Raw genomic sequence first — 22,264 nt, forward strand, 5'->3', positions numbered from 1 at the left:
GAGGTAGAACTGAAAAAGCTAGCAGAGATACTGTATGCAGGAACTAGGATTCTGTACACAAAACTGCTGTATAAATGATGCAAATACGGGAATTGCACATATGAAATACTCCTTGGCAGTGGAATAGGCAACTCATTTTCAAACACTAGAGGACTTTTGGGCTTCACTGTCAGGACAAGCCAGACATGAACTAGGAACCCTCTTTATTAGCCATTGTCTGTTCTACTTCTAGGGCCATTTTGATCAACAGATTGATGTGCAGTAACACTGATCCAATGATAGACTATTAAATATAAATATATAGATGCCCAGACACACTTGTAGACAGACAGACAGACAGACAGACAGACAGACAGACAGACAGACAGACAGACAGACAGGCAGACAGACAGACAGACAGACAGACAGACAGACAGGCAGACAGACAGACAGACAAACATAAAATATATATAGAATGATGAATGTACTAAGTTGTAATCCTTTCCTCCCAGCGTCAGCAGTGTGGGAGGTCTGCTGGAGGATTATGGGACGCTGTCATAACATTATGTTAGTGGGAATTAATGGTCTATCTATTCATGCATGGCTCTCAGTTGCTTCTCGTAATCCACACAGATTGTACTGCATGTGCATGCTAATCAGTTTATTTGTGTGAAAGTGAAAGTGTTGTTCATTTAGAAATGCGACACAACATTTATCACAAAGATTTTATTTCATTATTTCATTATTTATTCGTTTGTTTAGACAAGTTGAAAATTAGCTGGAATTATGGTCAGATATACAATACAATGTTTAAAAAATACAGATTTACTACAATAAAAAAAAACTTCCATTAACATGCACTATTAAGAAAATGCTATTTTAAAGCAATACAGATCATATCCAAGATGCCCATGGATTAGTGGCCTTCCTTTTTGCAAACTTAGGAGGTATCTCTCAAAGAAGAACTAATGCTAGAGAGAGCGGAAGTGGTTGACATGTAGACAAATAAACAGCAGAGGATGTTGTGTGAATGTCATTGTAACGCCTCAGACATAGTTTGTTCTGGTTCCAGATTCGGACACAGGGGTTTGCTTGTAGATCTTTCCTGCCGATCCAGGGTAGCCTCTGTGAAGACACATTAGGAGAGTGAGATTTGGAAAGAAAATTTATACATACACAGAATGAGGACCATGTCGAGAGACAAAATCCTTAATGTAAAATCGTCTAACTAATTTCTAAATTACATAAATAGCTAGTGAGGAAGCATTACAGTGTTAAAGTATTGAAAGCACTGTTTCTGTAACAGAGGAACCCACCCAGATGTTCCAGACCCAGCTCTCTTGCAGGCACAGCACATAATGGCTCCTCCTATTATGGACAGGATGCCTCCAGCCCAGCCGATATACAACCCTGCGCCTGGCTCAAACCTGCCACCAAACACGCACACAGTCAGCGGACAAGGCTGATGCAAATATTTCATGAAATTTACAATCGCAAAATTCAAATGCGTGCGACATATGACTGTTCAAGAAAACATGTACATTCTAAAGTGTGCACTATACTCACTTGACACCTCCATAGAACGGGTTGTTCCATTCCTCGACAACACGAGAGGCATACCAGCTGATGGCCACCATGTCGCACACCCCTGCAGGAAAGCAAATGGCAATGTAAATATTGAGATCGATCTGAGACGGCTAGTGAACCTCGCTCCCCTCTCCTTGACTCCTGGCACTCCTGTGGTGCCATTGAGGCCTGGTTAGTTTGGGACCCTCACCTGCCAAAATGAAGAGGATACCCCCGGTGCCAGCGATCTTGGCCTTGCCCTGTTCAGTGGTGCTGCCCAGCTTGATGCACTTCAGTCCCATGATGGACACGACGATGGAGCACAGGGACAGCAGTAGGGAGATGATCATCAGGGCACGGCACGCCTGGACGTAATCTGAGAATATGAGATATGCACCGCAATTAATAAACCCAAACTTCAACAGTTCCAAACAAAGTCAAGTGTTGATCACATACTGGACAATCTCAAATTCATGCAGTCTTTTTTTAGAGTGTGGTGGTTGAGTGTGGTGGTACTGTAGGTATTTTACTGGCTGATGATGCTGTGAAGAATAGAAGTAGGATTCATCATATGAGTGTATACTGTGGGATGGTTGTTTTATTTGGTAAGCACAAAAGATTTACCCAGGAACATATGTGACCTGATCTTGTAAAATGAGTCACCCAAAGAGTGACCCAAAATTCAAAATGTAATGGACAGAGGACACCATGAACGTTAAAAGATATCCCGGTCAAAGTTCATATCTTGAGTTGTTGTCAAGATACAGCACTTTGAATTATGGCCTCCCGCCATTTGAGAAAATTGTGATTGAAGGTAAAGCTTACAGGCAGGTAAAAGTAGAAGTTGCCCACTTGAATCATTCTTTTTGCCACTTCACATTCTTGCCTTCACTATGAAACTTAGGGAAATGTTTTTTGAACTAAGTGTATCTCAAAATTAGAATGTGCGACTTGTGACTCATTTAGTCATTTCAGGTCACATTCAGGTGAATTTTCAGCAAATAGCTTTTCACATTTCAGGCACAGAGTAACTAGAAGATGGCACACAGCACAATGTGTTGACTTCTGAATCTAGTCAGAAATGTCAAGCAATGACAATTTGACAAGTAATTTCACAATTTGGACAATCTGTTGTCTATTGACTGTGTAACTGATTCTGATGGAGAAAGTAACTCCAATAAGATCTGTTACTTATGGCTTTGGTTCAGATGATAGAGGAAGTATAATTAAGTAGAACTGATTTTAGGATTTTTATTTATTGGTAAACGTCAGTATAATAATACTGTATAGAAAAGAAAATACTAAACAAATGTTAAAACACATCACACACACACACACACACACACACACACACACACACACACACACACACACACACACAACACAGAACAAAAAAAAATAAATAAATTAAAAACAAAATAATTACTGTGATCTGAATAAAGAAAATAGGACATAAACACTTGACCTATTCTTTGCAATACTAGCTCTTTCCTATACTATTTTATATTGCAAATAACGAGGGTTTACCCAAATAAGCGACACTTAAACATCGTATGGTTCAACATTTTAGTATTTAATTTGCATATGTTCCGATGTTTGTCTTAAAATCCATGATTGTGTTATAAACTATAGTCTATGACACAAAATGGCGGCAAAACCGTTAATGAATGTTCAAGAGATAATGTCCGCCTTTGGCAAACAGTCCTCAGTCCGAACTAATAATCTTTACACTTTGAAACTGAAAGCTGGCAATGCCCTTCAAAACCAAAAGTTATAGGTCAAACAGAAACATGGTCTTATTTGTGTATGTTGTTTTTCAAAATCTATTTTAAACCAAAGCTTAATTCCCCTCTCATTCATTGTTTGTCTTTTGTGAGGTCAATTGTAATTGGTCAGGTGACCCACTTCTGGCTCTTACCTGGCAGTGCCAACATGGACTCAAAGTCGCGACAGTTTGCCACCCCAGAGCTGTCCTCGGCACAGGCATGCCACAGGTTCTCATACTGCCGACTGGAGACGATCACACTCCCGGAGAAAGAGGTCACCTTCCAGTAGTCGTTGCCCAAAGCAGTCCCAATGATCAGCCAACTGGCCACACTCATGAAGAAGCCAACTGCCTCTACCGCCGTCGACATGGTTACAATGAAACAACAACACCTGGTAGAGTTGTAGTTGTATACTGTACTCTCAAAGTTGGAGAGAAAGATCCAAAGAGCCAAAAAAATCCTCTAAAATATAATTTATCTGTCAAGTAGAAGGAGTCTCTTTGTTGAGGTCTCGTTGTTTGGTCAGTGCAAGCAGAGGCAGAACTGAGGAGATCCGCAGTGCTCACTGTATGATGTGTCTCTGTGAAGCAGCAGGACTTTACTCTTTACGGGGGGTCATAAACTTGGTTCACACCCAAAGGCCCCTTTCCCAACATGGTCATGATGTCGGTGATGAAGGAGGGTGTGAAACTATTGATCACCTGACATCATCTTTAGGCCATTCAGCGGTGGGGGCTCATGATAGGATATGAAACACCACATATATGTTTTTGTGCATGTGTTTGGTCTGTGGAAAAGAGGAAATGATTCATGTACTATGGTATCAAAATATATAAGGTGAAACTTTGTAAAACCAATACAACTGATAACAAGCAGGCTTTGCTACAGTAGAATCAGCTACTGTGGTGGAAAAACTCACACCAACCAGTTTACTGTGAGACCAAATTGCCACTCTGAAAACCACATGCTGAGACAAACTTGAACTGTCAATACTTCAGTGACACAGCCTGACTAAGTCTATAAGCCTATGCAATACAGTATGTACAGTATATTCTACAGAATATTTAACCCAAATTGAGCAAAATCTGAGGCTGGAGCAGCTGACATCTTGGCAAACCAGTCAGGGATGTGACATCAATCCACCTTACAAAATGTTGTTGAGTGTTGCCATGGAAACGTTTCTAACGTTTCATTTTCTTGTTAACCAAATTTAAATGTGAAGTTATGGTCACAACCCCAATAACTGTCTGCAACTGCCAAGTTCTTCAGATGACAAACAGCAATCAGCAAAACAAGACTGACAGACTGCTGGTTATTACAAACCCTGTTTTGTCAAATAAATAGCTTAGAGCGTTTCTCTGACCGCTAACACTTGCTGTGTTCAGATGGCCCTTCTCTAGAGTAGGCTACAATCCTGTGTGTATGAAGACACATTTTCATAACAGGTTGAAATTAAACACATTCATGTACAGTTTCAACCTTCACACACTACAGTACACGCAGTGTTCACAATGTTTTTCTGCTCATTAGTACATACAGTAGGCCTTTTTGAATTACTACAATACCCAGCATAATTTTCTGTAACCAATGAAAGATACAACAAATTGAACAGGTCAGCCTCTTCTTAAACTGAACTGCAACAAAAACAAACTGGCGCAATCTGCAGCTCGAAACATAACAAACAGTGTCCAGTCAATATCTGTGCGTATAGGAGAGTTTCAATCGCACGGGAGGGAGGGGGAGGGAGTGGCGTGCTAGCTCTCTGTTTTAGAACGTCAACAGAAGTGACGTTACCCAACATTGCTTAGAGCACCTTTAACTTGGTCGAGAAAACATTACTCTGTTTCACATTGGGGAAGTCTTTACGTCTGTCATAGCATACATCCTCAAGTCAAATCCATTAAGTGGTTTTGATACTGTCTTATTGAGAAAATGAACATCAGTTACAGTTTACTCTTTGGCAGCTAGTTTACAGTTTACTCTTGGAATGGGCAGCTAGTTTACAGTTTACTCTTGGAATGGGCAGCCAGTGAATCGTGAGGAGATGAGTGCTGAATGTGACAAAAACAATGTGCTTGAGACTGTGCAGACAATGTGCTTGAGACTGTGCAGAATCACTGACTGCGCCTTTAATCACAGATTTCCAGAGTGAAACTGGATGATGGTGACAGAGAGTGGGTGACTAAGATTGCGCCATATTAAAAAGAAACTGCATTGACCTCAGCAAGGAAACCTATGAGAAGGACTTCCTGATTGCATGGACCTGCCTATTTGGCCTACAATAACACCTGCATGCCTAATAAGGATTATTAGGCATTTCATATGTTGCTGTTTAATCTATTTGTTAGAAGACTTATGTCCAGTCCTGATGACATTTTTTAACAGCTAATTCAAAAGGCATGACCAAACATTGTTACTTATGTTCTTATGGGAAACGTGTCATGACTTGAAGATTTCCGTGTCAAAGATACAGCCATAATAAACAGGAAAATGCAATGCACCTCATACAGAAAACAGACAGCAGATAGTTCTACCCCGTCCATCTGTTTCATATCATGGTTTTGGTAGACCTCTTAATAATAGCCTGTCATATCCTGATCACTGAAAACACCCCTGCTGATCCAATAGTTTCAGTCTTGTTATAGGTTTCTGGGTAAGTGTGTTTAGACATAAGGAAGGCCCTTTATGATATGATGACTTTATGGCCTAGTTAATGGTTGATCATCATGAAAGTCCAAAGTCTGCACACAGATAGATCTGTGCTTCTCTGCTCGGGTGCAATAAGCTGATACTCTCTCTCTCTCTCTCTCTCTCTCTCTCTCTCTCGATCTATCTATCTCTCTCTCTTTCTCTCTCTCCCCCCTTCAGTCGGTGTCTGTTGGATAACCACCTCCATTATCTCACTCAACTCTCTACCAACTTCTGCTGGGAGAGGTTTATGCCAGCATCAAATGTGACATGTACCTCAACACGGTCCAGCTTGTCTCAGTGTGGCATAACAGTGTGTGTATTGGTAAGTACATTTCTGTGAAATGACACCAACCTGCTCACCCCAGCCCACCTCCGCCCAACACACACAACTCCCACACACAACAGAAACAAGAGCAATCAGGCAACTGCCAACCTCAGCCTGCCTCACAGTGTTAGAAACAGTGAAACCAAATTCCAGCATTCATACACTCATCTGTAAATGTATGGTAAATCGTAGCAGAAGCTTTTCAGTTAAGTTATTGGATACACACACCCACCCACCCACACACACACACACACACACACACACACACACACACACACACACACACACACACACACATTTGATTTCTTTATTTGAATCCGCCAATCAAATTTCTTTACAGAAAGGATTCAAATATTATCAGAGAAAATACAGCTTTGGCATTCAAGGGTACATAAAACATCGCCTACGCCACACAGCAAGACTGCCCATCACAGCTGATATGGAACAGAATTTTGCCAGTTGTTTAGACTTTCCTTTTGATAGCCCTGCCAGTCTTAGTCCAATGATTGTCAGTTTGTGGACATGTCCCAGGCTGCCAAATATCAACACCACAAACTTACATGTATAGTCACTGATCTTTGCAAGGAGGGGTTGGTATTTAGTCATTTTTTCAAGAAAGGCTATGTCCATGTACAGATCATAAACACAACCTATTTCAAGGACTAGTACCTCCTTACTATCTGTATCCACAAGCACAACATCAGGGGTGTTAGGGATGTTACTAAACACATCATCAGAGCTGTTGAACCAGTCCGGTGATACGCGTGAGTGTTTGTACATAGGCATATTGTTTGAAAATGTATCTTGAACAGAGCTGGCAATGATATCGACAATACGGTCATGGCGTGATGTGTAGAGTCCTTTGTACATACTACAACCATTTACAATGTGAGCAACGGATTCAAGGTGGTCAGAGTTAGAATGCATTATGCAGTGTGGATGGTGATTTGCAGGGTACCATAGTGCTAGGTTGTATCTGGTTGGTAACACCTGTAGTCTGGCCTTAACAGTGAAACAGAGAATGTCCTCCCCTATTGCGGCATTTCTGTACATGGAGTGAGAGGCAGAGACACACACACACACACACACACACACACACACACACACACACACACACACACACACACACACACACACACACACACACACACACACACACACACACACACACACACACACACACACAAAACAGACAGACAGACAGACAGACATAGAGAGACCTGATTACAGTAACCTCTTCCCCCCATTGGATGCAAAGGTAAATATCATCGCACATAAGGTGCTTTGATGATGATCACATAGTGTTGTGAAAAAGTGTTTGCCCCCTTCCTGATTTCCATTATTGTTGCATATTTGTCACACTAAAATGTTTCAGATAATCAAACTGATTTAAATATTAAGATATACAATAAGATAGCCCAAGTAAACACAAAATGCCGCTTTTAAATGATTTCATTTATCAAAGCGAAAAAACTATTGAACCCTACCTGGCTCTATGTGAAAAAGTAATTGCCCACTTAGTTACTAAATGAACCAATTAACCCAATTTAACTGACAAGTGACAACTGGGTTCAACATCACTAGACACACCCAAGTATGATTACTGCCAACCCTGTTGAATCTCAACATCAGTCTGGCAATGTGAAGTTGCCTAGAAAGTGTAGTGATGAGTCAAAAATGTAACTTTTTGGAAGACACTGGTGTCATTACATCTGGCATAAAGCTACACAACATTGTACAATAAGAGCATCATACCAACAATCAAACACGGTGGTGGTGGTAGTGTGACGATCTTGGGCTGATTTGCTGCTTCAGGGCCTGGGTAACCAATTTAAGGTTTTGGATTGGCCTTGTCAAAGTCCTGACCGATTGAGATGCCGTGTCGGCATGACCATAAACAGGCAATTCATGCTTGAAAACCTTTGAATGTGGCAGAATTAAAACAATTTGGCAAACAAGAGTGGGCCAAAATTCCTCTGCGGCAATGTACTGTAAGTGAGTTGTTTTGATTGCTGTTGTTGCTGCCAAGGGCGGCTCAATCAGTTAATGGGTTTAGGCAGGCAATCACTTTTTCACATGGGTGATATACAGTAGGTTTTAAATAACTCAACTTCAATAAAAGAAAATATTATTCAAAAGCTGCATAGTATTTGACTCACATTGGCCACGTTTCCCAGATTCGTTAAGAAGCTCTTAAGTACTAAGAAATTCTTAGGAGCGTTATTAGAACGTTCTTAGATCGCTCCAAAGAGTTCTTAGCACTTAAGAGCTTCTAAACTAATCTGGGAAACCCGGCCATTGTCTCTGTCTTATATTAGTCAAATTAGTTATGGGGAAGATACTTTTTCACAGCACTGTATTCACATGGACATGGTGACAGGACAGGCTACTCAGTTCAATTCAGTTCAATTCAATGAGATGTATTGGCATGATTGTACAATATTGGCAAAGCATTACGAAGAGTAAAATAACAGCAGTAATAATGTTAATGATAATGACACGATTATCAATAATAGTAATACTAAAAAACTGAAATGATTCTGTGAATTCTGTTCTGTGAACTATGGGCAGATATTACTTTGCTGCACTTAATGACCTCAGTGAGGAAATACAGCTCTGTTTCAACTGCACTATTATTACAGTGAGGGCACAGCCTGCCATCTATAGGCAGCCCAGCTTGCTTTCACATTCCATGTTCAATGGCCAGGTTGTGCTCACTGAATCTGTACACTGTCAAGGACTTTGTACGTTGTTTGTTTTTTTACTTTTTTTATGTATTAAGTTATGGGGCTAATTTGTAATCATGGATTAGGCCAAATAGCATTCACGTTTTTGTTGGGTTTTGTCATATAAAAAGTCATATATTTTCTCTCTCAGTGTATATCATTTTGTTAGAGTGGATTTTCTCTTACAGTATAGTCAAATTTTAATTTACTTAGTCAGATTAGTGGTTGTGATATTATTATTATTATTATTAGTCAGCATTATGAGTTGCCTGATAATGATAGATAACAAACCTGTCACTCTTCCCCCACAGCAGGATCTCCAGTAATACGCACAAACACAAAAGCACTTAAAAGAAGCAGAGAGTGAAATGATGTTCCAATAACTGGTTAGACTGGATATTCCCCACCCATCTCCTCGTTCATATGGAACCACAACTACAATAACCACAGAGGCATTACATTGCAGCCAAGACTACTGAGCGGTTACATTCGGAAAAATACTGGCATCACAACAAGCCTCCCCAGAAGCACCTCCAACCACACCAGGAATTCTTGTGACAACTACGGGAAACAGTCAAATACATTTTACGCCACACGTCTTTTCCATTCAAGGGGATGAGACGGTTCAATCTCACACTTCTCATCTGTTGAGGAGAGGGAGATGAGACGTGTTCTGGACCGGCCTGAGAGAAGGCTCCAGACTGACGCAGGACTCAGACAAGAGGGACGGAAGGCAGCTGGAAGGTGATGCTTCAAGGAAACAATGTCATCAGCAAGGTGCTTTTACTGGTCCTCCACATCACAATAAACAGTGAGTGTTGTGAAATATAAGCTGTGCTTATCATTAGACGACTGGATTTAAAATCACTGTAGGCAGATAGGGTTGTAATTTCTAGAGGTGAACTACTGAACTACTGTAAACTAAAGGTCAAACCATCATTGTAGTAAAATGTAAACAGATCTCTTGACAACATTAATCATGCCGTTACATTTCACCATCTACCACCATGTTTATGCTAATATGGTTATTGTCTTGTTATCACATACCTTCAGTACTACTACTATAGCCTTCTATTGTAAACGTATCACATGCCTATACAGGACAAAGCCTCGTGGAGTGTTTGATTAAGACCTGTGCTTCAGGTAGAGACTTGCAGTGACGCACAAGGAGCCTGGCACAGTCATTCTGGTCATCCAGAACCTCTTTTCAGTCTTTGAATAACGAATACCACAGTGCCACCATATACTAGTAGTACCACCATAATAGTCCTTTAACTAAAGAATGAAAAAGTACATCTATATCCATTCCAGACATTGAGTACATGCTCCCAATTGTGTTATATGGCATACAGTAAACTGATGTATGAACAGAGCAAAAGAGGTGGTAGTTGTTATACTCATGTTTGATTATGTCAAGTGCTTCATATCACTTTCCATGGCTTTGATTTGGCAAGAACAAGAAATCTTGCAACTGAAATGACTGAAATTGCTGCATTGGTGAGCGCAGTGTAACAGGATATCAGTGTGACACCACACATCATATTTCACATAATACGGACAGCGCAACCTTGATTTGAACCACAGCTCCGGTTTAAAGGAGCCTGTAATATTGCGTTGGCACTGCTTCATGGGCCGTGTAATATAAAGGATCTATTACTCATTTCTCAGGTGCTTCACGTCTGTCAGCGCCCTGGAATGTCACCATGGAGTCGGTTAACATGAGGCACCTGCTGCGCTGGAGTGCCCCCGGGACATTCTGCGCCGATGCGCACTACTCCGTCCAGTTCCAGGGGTGGGTGATGAACAGGGCAGAATGCTCTCACTGGCATGATTCCAGCCTGCACATTAGAGTTGCGAAACCACACGCCAAAAAAAATACTTTGGAGTGTCACTTGAAGTGAAACTGCTGTTAGGGTGTGTTGGTAAACTAAAATTGGTGGCAGGCAACACCTATGCTTCTACAATGAGTCACTTTGCAGTGACATGTGTTCACAGTAGTTAGAAACACAGTTTAATTTTTTTTTTTGGTTTAAAAAAACAATTTTGACACATCATGGTGTGAAAATATCATCAGCTGTGTTTTCCAATGACTGTCACTTTCTCAACAGTGAGTGGGAGCTGCTTTTTAAGAACGGGACGTGGGAGGAGGCCATGGAATGCCAAAGCACCCTGCGTCCCGAGTGTGACCTGACCGCTGATCTGGCCTCAGATTCAGACTACAGCATCCGCGTGAGGGCTGAGTGCGACGGACATCATTCAGAGTGGACGGCACTCAATGCTACTTTCAACAGGAGAAACAGTAAGGCCCTGCTGCCACCTTTTGCTCTGTGTTCTTCTGCTCTTGTTTGGTGTGAGATGACAAATAAATCTCTCATCTTAATGTCAAGTCAAGCCAAGTTACGTTTATTTATATAGCACATTTAAATACAACAGGAGTTGACCCAAAACGCTTTACATTGGAAGAAGTCAGGTTGGGGCAGGACGGTTGATAAAGGGGGCCCGCGGATACATAGGTCTTAAACAATGCATAAAATAAGTAGAAAGAAAATAAAAGAAAGAAAATATGTATTTAATAAATAAATAAATAAATAAATAAAGCTCTCTAAAGAAAAAATAGAACAATCTCTCAGCTTAATGTAAGGCCACAATATGACTTGAATAGTCTAATCAGCTGAAATGAAAATGTGACGCTGACCTTAATGTTGTGATGACCATAATAATGTATAGGAAATATGGCAGTGTTGCATTTTTTTACATATTCTTTCCTCTGTCAGCAATTATTGCCATCATCATGGATGTGAAGGTGACAGGAGATGCTGTGCATGTGTATATTGGTCCCCGGTCTCTGACCATGACAGTCACACTGACCATGTGGGAACAAGGAGAAGACTATAACGTAAGTTCAGTCGTTCACCCTTAACATTTCTTGCCATGTCACACATGGGCTCACCTATAAATTCTATTTGAACATCCGAATAAGGCAGCTGACTGCAATGGTTGGTATTAAAAAGGACTCTGATGAAGACGTTTGTAACATCGAAACGTTAGTCATGTTTTGCACCTTTTAAATAAATCTTAAAGAAGACATCTGTGTTGCACCGGCATTCCTCTTTCTTCATGCGCCTCTGTCCTGGCCTGGTTGCACCAGATAGTCGCACTACTGCAGAAGGGCGGAGAACTTCCCTTTGTTTGCTGGTTTGTATTAAACGTTTGTAGGGCATACGAGAATGACCCCTGTTTAGTCTGCACTATGCACATAGAATAACCAACACTCTCCCTTTAGTTGAAGCTCCAGAATGGTGAGGTTTAACTGGCCTGACATTGTTGTTGAACTTGTTTGACAGACAACTAAAGAGGAGGTGGTGGGCGTTCAGCACCTCAGTCACACGTTTCCAGGCCTGAGGCAGGGGGCCATCTACTGCCTGCAGGCCCAGGCTGAAGTGGAGGGCAGCCACCGGAGCACCAGCACTGGCATCCAGTGTGTCTCCGTTCCCAGTGAGTGAACCGTCGCATCTATCACTCTTAAACTGTGCACTCAGATTAGTCTCTATATTCTTACTCAAGATGTCTGCAATCCTACTCGACTTGAAAGATGACAAGCAAGGATTTCCAAATCATGTAAAGCCTACATTTGAATTGATAATATTGCAAAGACAATATTATGGAGCCCAGAAGGTGCCATCGCAAGATGTTTTTGTATACTGAGAGAATGCGTGTCTATTTCAGCAAATTGTGAGCTTATTTTACTAAATTGTGGTCTCATTTTACTAGATTTTGCGCACAATTTAGTACATTGTGTGCTCATTTTATTAAATAGCGTTTCAGCATCAAGCCTTCATCATCAGGGACTCAAGCATTCCAACTTTTTGTTTTGGACAGCACGCCATTAAATGCTGCTCTTATACGTTGTTCGCATGCGTTGTATTGCCATACGCAAAAACTGCATCAGACTTTTTAAGCTCTCGCGGGCCACGTAAAATGACGCGGAAGGCCACATTTGCGCGGCCCTTGAGTTTGACATATATTGTCTTGTCAATAGATATTTGGCTTCTGTAAGTTCTTAATCACTATTTTGTTGTGCCTCAAATGAAGGTCCCCAAAGGCCATGGCAGATCCCTGTGGCGGTGACCAGTGTTTTGGCAATAACCATAGCTCTGGCATGTCTACTGGGCTGGGCCAGCAAATACAGGAGGTTGGTGGTACAAAACACCTGCTTTCATAAAGAGCCACTGCCATCTGTCCTGGTAAGCATGCACAAACACGCACGCACGCACGCACGCACGCACGCACACACACAGTTAAATGCATCTGTTGCACATTCACATTGAAATGCTACTCAATGGTTGATAAATGTAAGTTACAGTGTTGACAGATGAAGGGAGGGCATTTCTGGATAAGGGATCTGACTTCATCATGCATTTCTTTAGGTTGACGACTGGCCTGTCACCACCCCCATGTTACTGGAACCACACAAGTCACTCGGGGGACCATTACTATCTCTGCCCTCTCTGCCAAAATCTGACCAGGAGCAGCTCCGAAGCTAATGACCCATTTGGGACTGTCCAAGACCTTCCAAGAATCTGACCAGCTGGACCTCATAAATGATGTTGGATGAAACACACTCGGAGGAAAAACGCCAGATGTAAAAAAGAAAACGAAAAATGTATAGACTGTATGGAATGTCCACATACCTGGCTGAGAAACTTAAATACCCAACCGTAAGCATACATGTATGCACGACTCCTCTCGTCACCAAAGCCAGTTTTACTTGAACTTGAGGGGGATGACCGCCAAGTAATTGCTCCTGTGGCTACTGACACTTTGATCGATGATGTATGTAACTAATGGAGATCTACTTCTTGGACAATCCGATTTTGTGTGTTTCATAGAAACTGTACAGAAAGAAACAGGTCTGATTTTTCTTGTAGATCATATTACGTGAACAAATGAAGACCTTGGTGAGAAACAGACACAGAATTTGACGAGAAAAATCCTTCCAGATCTGGTGAGGGAGGCCCTTCTACGGGTTGACTGATACTGAGCACAGTTGTGCTGAGCTGTGACTATGTGTGAAGCATTATTACCAGTACAGAGCCCCCTATGGGTCATGGTGAGGACTTCAGTAAACTACTTTTAATCTCACAATAATTTGACACTCCTTTGCGATACTTTTGGACTTCCAGGGGCTCTATAGATCTATAGGTCTCATAGAATGAGGAAAAGGAGGAACGTGTCAAGTCTTGAGAATTTAAGTGATAAACAATAATTCCTTAAATGTCATTGCTGACAATAACTCTGAGCACGTTCAGTTGACAAGAAAATCCATGAAAACCGTTCAGGCATTGAATGATTGGAATGAATACTCTTCTACTTAGTCATAGAAAGTATGATGTTTTAATACACTGTACTTCAATGAGACTTGGGCCAGAACAAGGGTTCAATCACTGATCACATATTACACGATCTAGAATAAATAATTAAAAAATAAAAACATTATTTAAATGTATAATATGTCCATTTCTCTTCCCCAAAACTGTTCTACCTGGCAGAAAAAGTGCCAGAGCTCAAGTCACTGATCTGTATGTACTGTATACTCACACACATTAACCACTGAAATGCTGGTGGCATTCAACAAACAGCAGTGTCAGACACAATAAGTATCCGTGTGTGAGGAGTGGAGGACATTCAATGTCCTGTTGTGTCCGTGCTACTCCCACCACATGAACTTCCGCAGGAAGTGGGTGAGCAGGGTCTACAGTAAGACTCCACCACCATCCAACAACAATCCCAGGGACAGCTAATCGGGCTTCTTAAGATGATGTTAACTATTTCAGATTCTCACATACAGTGCTACTGTCATTCAAACACAATGGCTTCCATTCACTCACTCACTCATTCATTCATTCATTCATTCATTCATTCACTAACTCACTCACTCATTGCACTCTCATACACCTAAAACATTCATGGGGTGCTACTGCAACAGCCATAACTCTGTACACCCATGACAAGTGAGGTCTGTGAATTTCATAGTCAGATGTCCTGAAGTATTGCTGTTTAGAATACATGATTTAAAAAAAGGCATTCTAGAGCACTTGAAGTTGTGCAGTGGGTTCTGGAGGTCCTGGGTCACTAGGATTGGCCGCCTCCGTTCCCCCCACCACCTCTGCGTCCATCTCTGGGAGGGCCTCTGCCGCCGCCAGACATCTCTCTTCTTAGCTCGTGCCAGAACTTCACCAGGGGCTCCCTGCTCTTCCAGATCAGCTCCTGACCGTATGCTATGTACCACCTACAACATCAGCCACATGTAAGTGGAGCCCATCAGATCACAAGCAAGATTCATGTGATGAAGTATACACACACTGCATAAGGGTGCTTTCTAAACTAAGGTTGTTCAAATTCACAAACATAGGAGAACATTTGTAGCCTGACTCTCGCCAGACCCTTGTAGTTCCGCCATGCTCCACCAGAGGCGTTTCGCTGAGCTCCACACAAGGGTCTGGACGCGAGGGCAATCCAAACCCCTGTGCCAGTGATCAAAAAATGAGCAGCCAATCAGGAGCGCCGAAGCGAGTGTTTGATTCAAATAACAATGGCGGCACGCAGCGAGGAGTCTTGTGCTGACATTGATTCTGCTATTTCAACCGTTTTGTCGAATCTATCGAGTATTCATTCTTTCAGAGAATAGTTTTGAAGACATTTATTGGTGGCAAGGATGTTTTTACTCTTCTTCCGACCGGGTTTGGCAAGAACTTGAAGAAGCCTAGCACGTCATTCAAGATAACAGGCAAGTGGTTTATCGAATCACATGCGAGGATGTTTTACAAGGACCCGCCTTCAGAAATACATCTCCTATCGAGAAGTCCCAGATCCTTGTGTGAAGCAGACAGCGAACTACAGGATCTGGCAAAAGTCAGGTTAGAACATTTGCAAACAGTTCCCAAACAGGAATGTTTTCCACAAACATTTGACGGAGTTAGACGTGGAGTAACCACTGAGATATTTACACAAAATCGTTCAAATGTATCTGTTCAGACAAACATATTCACCAAGAACGTTCACCTCTGTTCAAAGAATTTAAACACACCTTGTGTACTTTGATTTACCTTGTCTCCAAATACCCAGATTAGGCTACATTTCATCATGTACTGTAGCGCCTACTGTATCTGACATTATTTGTGGTTGATGTTATCTAGCATCTGCAGAATTTAAACAAGCATAAAGAATTCAGAGCTACAGCAATGTTAACTGAATTGGCTTGCGCTATAGTACATGAGTTTTTGAAGGAAGGGGAGGGAAAGAAGAAGTTATCTGGGTCCTCTCCCAAGAAAAAATGAAGCACACTCACACTCCAAACAGTGTTCCTCCCAGATGGGCTGCGTGGTCAAATATCCTCCAGCGCAGGAAAAGGCCAGCTGTGTCTATGGCAACCAGAGCTTTCAGGGCCTGGATACCAATGCAGACGAGCAGGGCATAAAGTGGTGAACTACAGAAGAATGTGGGCATTTTCAAGTATTCTCAATGTTCTCATATTATCATTTCCTCTTGACATACAGCACAGATTATAGGCTGCATTTGGTGAAAACAAAACCACATGGCTGTACTTGTTGACTGAAAAGATTTACAGAACTATTCTGATGAGCTAGCCTTCAGTTGACCATGCGTTTGTTTTCAGAGAGTTGTTCCAAACCAGAAGTGACCACGATGCTATGAGAATATGTACATTTCTCTTCACACACACACACACACACTCAGACACACAGAGAACTCACATTGCCTGCAGTTAATGAGAGCATGGGCAACAGGACGATGCCTAACTTGGCCTCCGGCATCTTGGTGCAGACAGCAGCCAGAACGGTCATAATGGCGCCAGACTGCAACAAACAAGCAGCACAATTAATTAAGTTGGTCTTTTCATTTTGTTCAGACACTGTGTGTTCTTTTTTCAGTCACATACTGTACAGTACAGTACAACATAGTTGTAGTCACACTACACTGCGGATACAACTGCTGTGCCCACGGCTGTTCACACTGCACGCCAACAAAAATGTCTGGCATGCCGAATATTCAATCGGATCATTTGGATCAGAGCTGGAGTGTTGTTACATCTTCTAATGTGGGTGTTGTGAGCCTGCTCAAACTACATAACAAATCGAACCTGAATTTGGCCCGATACAAATGCTTGATGAATTCGACTGATTTACGGCTATCAAAATCGGGCAAGGTCTGCTAGGCATTAGAAATGAATTGATATAAACTCAAAAATACAAAAAAAACACTCACAGCTCCAAGAGAGGGATGCAGGCGCCCCGTTGCAGTCTTGGACATGTAGCTCACCATAGTGGAAATTACACCTAGAAATGCAAACGGGTGGCCACAAGCTCACATGAGAATGCCGGTCTCAGCATACAGCTCACAGCCCTAATTCCATTTCAAATTTGTATTGTTTTTATTCAATGTTAAAATCTATGCGGTCCTGATAAAATCTATACATTGCATAACTTTAGCCAGTTCAGTCCATACATTGACACAAATAAATAACTAAGATTTTTGCTCATCGGAAAAATGGGAGCACATTTCTACTGAATTATTCATACTTTTCATCAATATGGACAGCAACACAGCAGTAATTGAGCCAAGCAAACAGACAAGCTGAGAACCTAACACTCAAATCACCAACAGAAAAACTATAGGTGACAAAAGGTAGAAACCATCACTACCCAACAAACACATTGGTCATTCCAGACAAACTGTGGCCATGTTGAGGGACGTATTCTCCAAGCTACATGTGTACCTGCAGATGTGTAGAAGGCTAGGAACTGCTCCTTGCCAAGCACGGAGACGATGCTGGTTGAGAAGGTCCAGAGCACATACATGTTGATGACCATGTGAACAATAGAATAGTGGCTGAAGGAGGAGAGGACCATGGGAAGGCACCGGGTCTCTGGAAGAAGATGAATGGAAGATTTTTGAACCACTGGCATTGTAAATAAACAAGCATGATGTAAACTTGAACTAAAATATCTGTTAAGTAATTGGACAAGAAATGTCACGTTCCTCAAATACTGTACTTGCATAGCACTCCTGGTTGAACTGATACACCAACCAGAATGCACCAAACTGTAAACTGCACCTGACCATGGAAGGCTGAGAGGACTATCACTGGCATCTGGACAGTGTGTATTAGATCTATGATTTCATCAGATATAAAGAGACTTACATATAGCCAAGTTTGCCAGTAGAGGTGCCTCAAAGGCAATGAACCCATGAGCTTAGCCATGCTACAGGATGCCATGCACTACCATGAACTATGGCCAGTGATGCTTCAGCTCCCTGCAAGGTTTTACATATCACTAATTAACACCTCTGTACGCTAGTCACATACCTGCCAACATTTAGCTTTCAAAAAACGAGAGATTTTTTTCAGTGTGTGTGTGGGGGGGATCAGTGTTTGCATATTTAACATGTTTCATACACTGCATTTGGGTCATTGCTTTTACTCCAAAGCTGTTTCATTTTCCAGCGAACCAGAATTGTGAGGATGACTATGGAATTCACAGACCTCACTTGTCATGGGTGTACAGAGTTATGGCTGTTGCAGTAGCACCCCATGAATGTTTTAGGTGCATGAGAGTGCAATGAGTGCAATGAGTGCAATGAGTGCAATGAGTGAATGAGTGAATGAGTGAATGAGTGAATGAATGAATGAATGAATGAATGAATGAATGAATGAATGAATGAATGAATGGAAGCCATTGTGTTTGAATGACAGTAGCACTGTATGTGAGAATCTGAAATAATTAACATCTTAAGAAGCCTGATTAGCTGTCTGGGGGCTGACATGGGATTGCCAGGCTACAATTTACCTACACTGTACATTCAATAACAGTTTATGTGATGTGTTAGTCAATTAAATTCCCAACAATTTCACATCAGCTAGATCTGGAGTAGGCTTTTCCACTAGCCCGCTTGCTTGCAAGACTCGGCTGCGCAATCTGCACCCATTTCCTTATTTGGGTTTTGGGTTGCCAGGTGTTAGCCTCTGACAAAAGGGTTGAAATTGAAAGTAAGTGATTGTGTATGTGTAGGGTGTAATTTATACACCATTTGGAAACCTGGTAGATGTCAGACTAACAGAAAAAATGAGTGGAGTGATATTCAAATGAAGTTTGATGGCCATGCAAATTCCGGAAGTTTTCCCGCAGGAACAAAAAAACAGGAGGGCAACGGGAGATGACCTTAAAAAAAAAAAAAACGGGAAAAAACGGCAGTGTTGGCAGGTATGTAGTCACAGCAGCTCAGACTACAGTGTCAAATTCTCTATCTCATCTAGTCAAAAGGCTAATTCCTGAAAAGGAAAAAAAAAACGGTAACTTGTTTGCAAAGCTGCCTGGCTACCTTTCATCATTCTTTACCTCGAACACATGAAAGTGGGTTGTATCAGTTCTCACTTGGTCCACTGGAATACCAGATTATAAGATGACAAAAATACCCAAATCCTTGTAGCTGACTTATGGCTGAACCTGTCAGTAAAAGGTGACTGGAATTAGTCATTGCCTGACCCAGTCACAGCAGAGAACAGCAGCACAACACATGAGAAGCACACTTACTGGAGGCTGGGTTTGAGGTGAAATACTTCAGCATAGAACGCTGTAATGACGGAACCCTCCAGCAGCACAGCACTGCAGCATTTACGGCAATGATGCCTGGAACAGAGAGAGAGAAGAGAGGGAGGGAGGGAACAAGGAAAGAGACGTGTCAGGGAATGTGTGTTGGTGAGAAAGATATGGTATTTAGAGCCCTAATGTGAATGATAACCCAAGTACAAAGTCGTTGTGTGAATGTGTGTGTGCACGCGTGTGTGTGTGTGTGTGTGTGTGATACTGAAATGATGGATCAAGAAATGACGATGGGTCAGATTTAAACCACTAGGACCTAAATGTGGTATGGATGCTGCAAGCCACTTGCATCACAGCTGCCCCAACAAAACTGCATTTAATAACTGAGCAAATCCTTGAGAAAGACCTACAGCACAATGATTAATGAGTCAACTCAATGCTCCCACATATTGTTCCACAGCTATAGTTAATGCGCAATAACTCTAGGGGGCCCTAGGGGGTGTTAATTTACATACCAACCCATAATTCCATAAGGATGTACCGGTATATCAGACTGACAATACAGTACAAACAGCTCAGGATGATGATGACATGACACTTACCTGTGGCCACCTTCTGGCCTTCACTCAGCGAGCTCCACATGTCGTCCACCATAGACATTAACAAGATCACCTGTCGCTGAAAGTCGCTCAGCTGATTCCACCAGTTGTGCCAATGGGCTGTGTCATGAGTCTGGCACACGCACACACACGCGCACACACACACACACACACACACATTTTATACACATAAGTGTTTCGCACCTTTATTGCACCTTGATTGTGGTAAGTTGCTTTGGATAAAAGTGTCAGCTAAATGACTAGATGTAAAGTTAACATAACTACCATGGTCTGCTACAGTCTTCATGACACAATTGCTAATATCTCTCCTAACTGCTTCCTCTGCGAGTTACAGTATGACGCATGGTCAGCAGTCCTTGATACAAGGAGTAACTCTCATGGTCATATATATCTAGGTTACATAGCTGCATTTTGTATTCTTGTGTACCTGGAACTGGTCCATCTTCTCAGACGCCTTCTCCTCCAACAGACTGTCCAAGCGTGACTTCACTGATTCGTACTGCAAGATGGCGGCCGCGCCAAAGGAGCAGCCTGTAAACTAAAGAGGTGTTAGAGCAGCATAGTGTGGGGGCCAAGGAAGCATTAACTCTGAGAGACAATGACCCCTTACTGTAAAGCAGTGTTTCTCAAAGTGTGGTCCGCAGACCACACACCCTTAGTGGTCTATGAGCAGACGTGGTAAAATATTATATTTTATATCGGCGTTTCTTGAACTGCCTATGCACAACTCCAAAGAACTGCCTATGCTCAAGACATGAACTCATGAATTAGGCTTATTGTTTTTTGGGGTTTTTTTGCGGAATATTTAGGGAATAAGGTGGTATGTGGTTAAAACGTGCTGCATTTGAGAAATAAAGCTGTAAAGGATTTGCAGCCGAGAGACATGGACCCCTTAAAACATTATACAGTCCAAATGTACCCTGGAGCAAGAGTAGGCAAGGTTACAAACTCAGGTAAGTGCACCACTATGGTGCTCTCAGACACATGTGAATGCGCACACTGCATAGTGTATGGGCAAATGTTAACATACCCCAATGGTGAACATCAAAGGCTTGATCAGCCTGCGTGGGTTCCTAGGAGGCATCCCTGGAGGGAGTGGGGGCTGTGGGGCATCTCTCTTTGACAACCCCGCCTCTGCCACATCCCCAGGGGGACGACCTGACTCCTCATGGACCCCCTTTCTGCTCTCAGGTTTCTTTTGCGCTTTACGGAAAGCACATCTCTGCTGTGGATGGAGGACGATTCTTTAAAACAAAAAGTCACAGTTAGATAAATGTGATCCTAAAAAAAAAGGTAACCACTTAACTGCTGCTTACATAGCATAATGCAAGTCATATTACAGGGCTATTGTAGGTTACAGTTAGGCAGTGACTTAGTTAGAGACAATTCACAACCTCGCATGCCATTTACATGTAGGGGTCAACATCATCACATCGTTTTTGTAAGGCTGAGAACTCAATGTACCTTGCGGTCACTGCTGGAAACACTGCTGGTTGGCTAACTCTATAGTTAGCTAACGCACTAGAGCCTCCATGGGCAACCTCCTCCATAATAATTCACTCATAACTTCGCAGCTGTATCATGATATGAGCTAACACTATAGCAACCTACAAGTAGCGTTATGTCTAAACCCGTCACCTCGAATAGCTTTCCTCAGATAGCGTTAGTTAGAAAACAATCAACTACGTGACATAGCAGTATGGGACGGACAGTTAGATAACTGCCCAATGTCACTAGCTAGCTGGCTAACGTAAGCTGGCTGGCTGGCTGGTTAGGAACATCAGCTAGCATTATGCTAGCTAAAATAATGAGTTGCTGGACTCAAGCCTTACCTTTTACTTGGCGAAAACACTGACGTGTGAGTAATAAACTGTACTTTGGTCCATTTATTTAAATAACCCCAGCAAGCCATATCCTTATATCTTACAGAAATCTTACACTAGTTTACAGTCTTCCTTGGACATGTTTTGTA

The 22,264-nt window shown here is 42.0% G+C and overlaps 3 protein-coding genes across 3 annotated transcripts; 1 reads left to right on the forward strand and 2 right to left on the reverse strand.

The window, feature by feature from the left end:
* Nucleotides 1-744: 744 nt before the first annotated feature.
* Nucleotides 745-3,816, reverse strand: cldn15la (claudin 15-like a). Its single transcript, XM_062524770.1, has 5 exons — nucleotides 3,464-3,816; nucleotides 1,757-1,921; nucleotides 1,546-1,627; nucleotides 1,296-1,406; nucleotides 745-1,104 (listed from the first exon to the last, which is right to left on the reverse strand). The coding sequence occupies exons 1-5, from the start codon at nucleotides 3,678-3,680 to the stop codon at nucleotides 1,026-1,028; spliced, it is 654 nt and encodes a 217-aa protein (XP_062380754.1). The 5' UTR covers nucleotides 3,681-3,816; the 3' UTR covers nucleotides 745-1,025.
* Nucleotides 3,817-9,518: 5,702 nt separating this feature from the next.
* Nucleotides 9,519-14,364, forward strand: crfb16 (cytokine receptor family member B16). The gene is made up of 7 exons (XM_062524734.1): nucleotides 9,519-9,864; nucleotides 10,722-10,845; nucleotides 11,162-11,352; nucleotides 11,828-11,949; nucleotides 12,398-12,548; nucleotides 13,146-13,297; nucleotides 13,481-14,364. Exons 1-7 carry the CDS (start codon nucleotides 9,801-9,803, stop codon nucleotides 13,595-13,597), a joined length of 921 nt encoding a protein of 306 aa, XP_062380718.1. The 5' UTR covers nucleotides 9,519-9,800; the 3' UTR covers nucleotides 13,598-14,364.
* A 64-nt stretch (nucleotides 14,365-14,428) lies between these two features.
* parla (presenilin associated, rhomboid-like a) lies at nucleotides 14,429-22,262 on the reverse strand. Its single transcript, XM_062524709.1, has 10 exons — nucleotides 22,125-22,262; nucleotides 21,323-21,536; nucleotides 20,720-20,830; nucleotides 20,275-20,404; nucleotides 19,664-19,759; nucleotides 17,848-17,997; nucleotides 17,337-17,407; nucleotides 16,826-16,927; nucleotides 16,402-16,499; nucleotides 14,429-15,342 (listed from the first exon to the last, which is right to left on the reverse strand). The coding sequence occupies exons 1-10, from the start codon at nucleotides 22,202-22,204 to the stop codon at nucleotides 15,186-15,188; spliced, it is 1,209 nt and encodes a 402-aa protein (XP_062380693.1). The 5' UTR covers nucleotides 22,205-22,262; the 3' UTR covers nucleotides 14,429-15,185.
* Between the last annotated feature and the right edge of the window lie 2 nt (nucleotides 22,263-22,264).

The sequence above is a fragment of the Sardina pilchardus genome, chromosome 2 (assembly GCF_963854185.1).
Source record: "Sardina pilchardus chromosome 2, fSarPil1.1, whole genome shotgun sequence".
In the NCBI taxonomy this organism is placed as follows: domain Eukaryota; kingdom Metazoa; phylum Chordata; class Actinopteri; order Clupeiformes; family Clupeidae; genus Sardina; species Sardina pilchardus.

What these genes read in the sequence shown, in the direction of transcription:
- crfb16 (XM_062524734.1), top strand. Translation starts at nt 9,801, where the DNA reads ATGCTTCAAGGAAACAATGTCATCAGCAAGGTGCTTTTACTGGTCCTC. An exon ending in TACTCCGTCCAGTTCCAGGG is followed by an intron (nt 10,846 to 11,161) that starts GTGGGTGATGAA and finishes CTTTCTCAACAG; the next exon opens with TGAGTGGGAGCTGCTTTTTA. An exon ending in TACTTTCAACAGGAGAAACA is followed by an intron (nt 11,353 to 11,827) that starts GTAAGGCCCTGC and finishes TTCCTCTGTCAG; the next exon opens with CAATTATTGCCATCATCATG.
- cldn15la (XM_062524770.1), bottom strand. Translation starts at nt 3,680, where the DNA reads ATGTCGACGGCGGTAGAGGCAGTTGGCTTCTTCATGAGTGTGGCCAGT. An exon ending in TATCCTCTTCATTTTGGCAG is followed by an intron (nt 1,628 to 1,756) that starts GTGAGGGTCCCA and finishes GCTTTCCTGCAG; the next exon opens with GGGTGTGCGACATGGTGGCC. An exon ending in GCTGGGTCTGGAACATCTGG is followed by an intron (nt 1,105 to 1,295) that starts GTGGGTTCCTCT and finishes GTGTCTTCACAG; the next exon opens with AGGCTACCCTGGATCGGCAG.
- parla (XM_062524709.1), bottom strand. Translation starts at nt 22,204, where the DNA reads ATGGCTTGCTGGGGTTATTTAAATAAATGGACCAAAGTACAGTTTATT. An exon ending in GTGTTTTCGCCAAGTAAAAG is followed by an intron (nt 21,537 to 22,124) that starts GTAAGGCTTGAG and finishes TTTGTTTTAAAG; the next exon opens with AATCGTCCTCCATCCACAGC. An exon ending in CTTTGATGTTCACCATTGGG is followed by an intron (nt 20,831 to 21,322) that starts GTATGTTAACAT and finishes ACACCTCTTTAG; the next exon opens with TTTACAGGCTGCTCCTTTGG.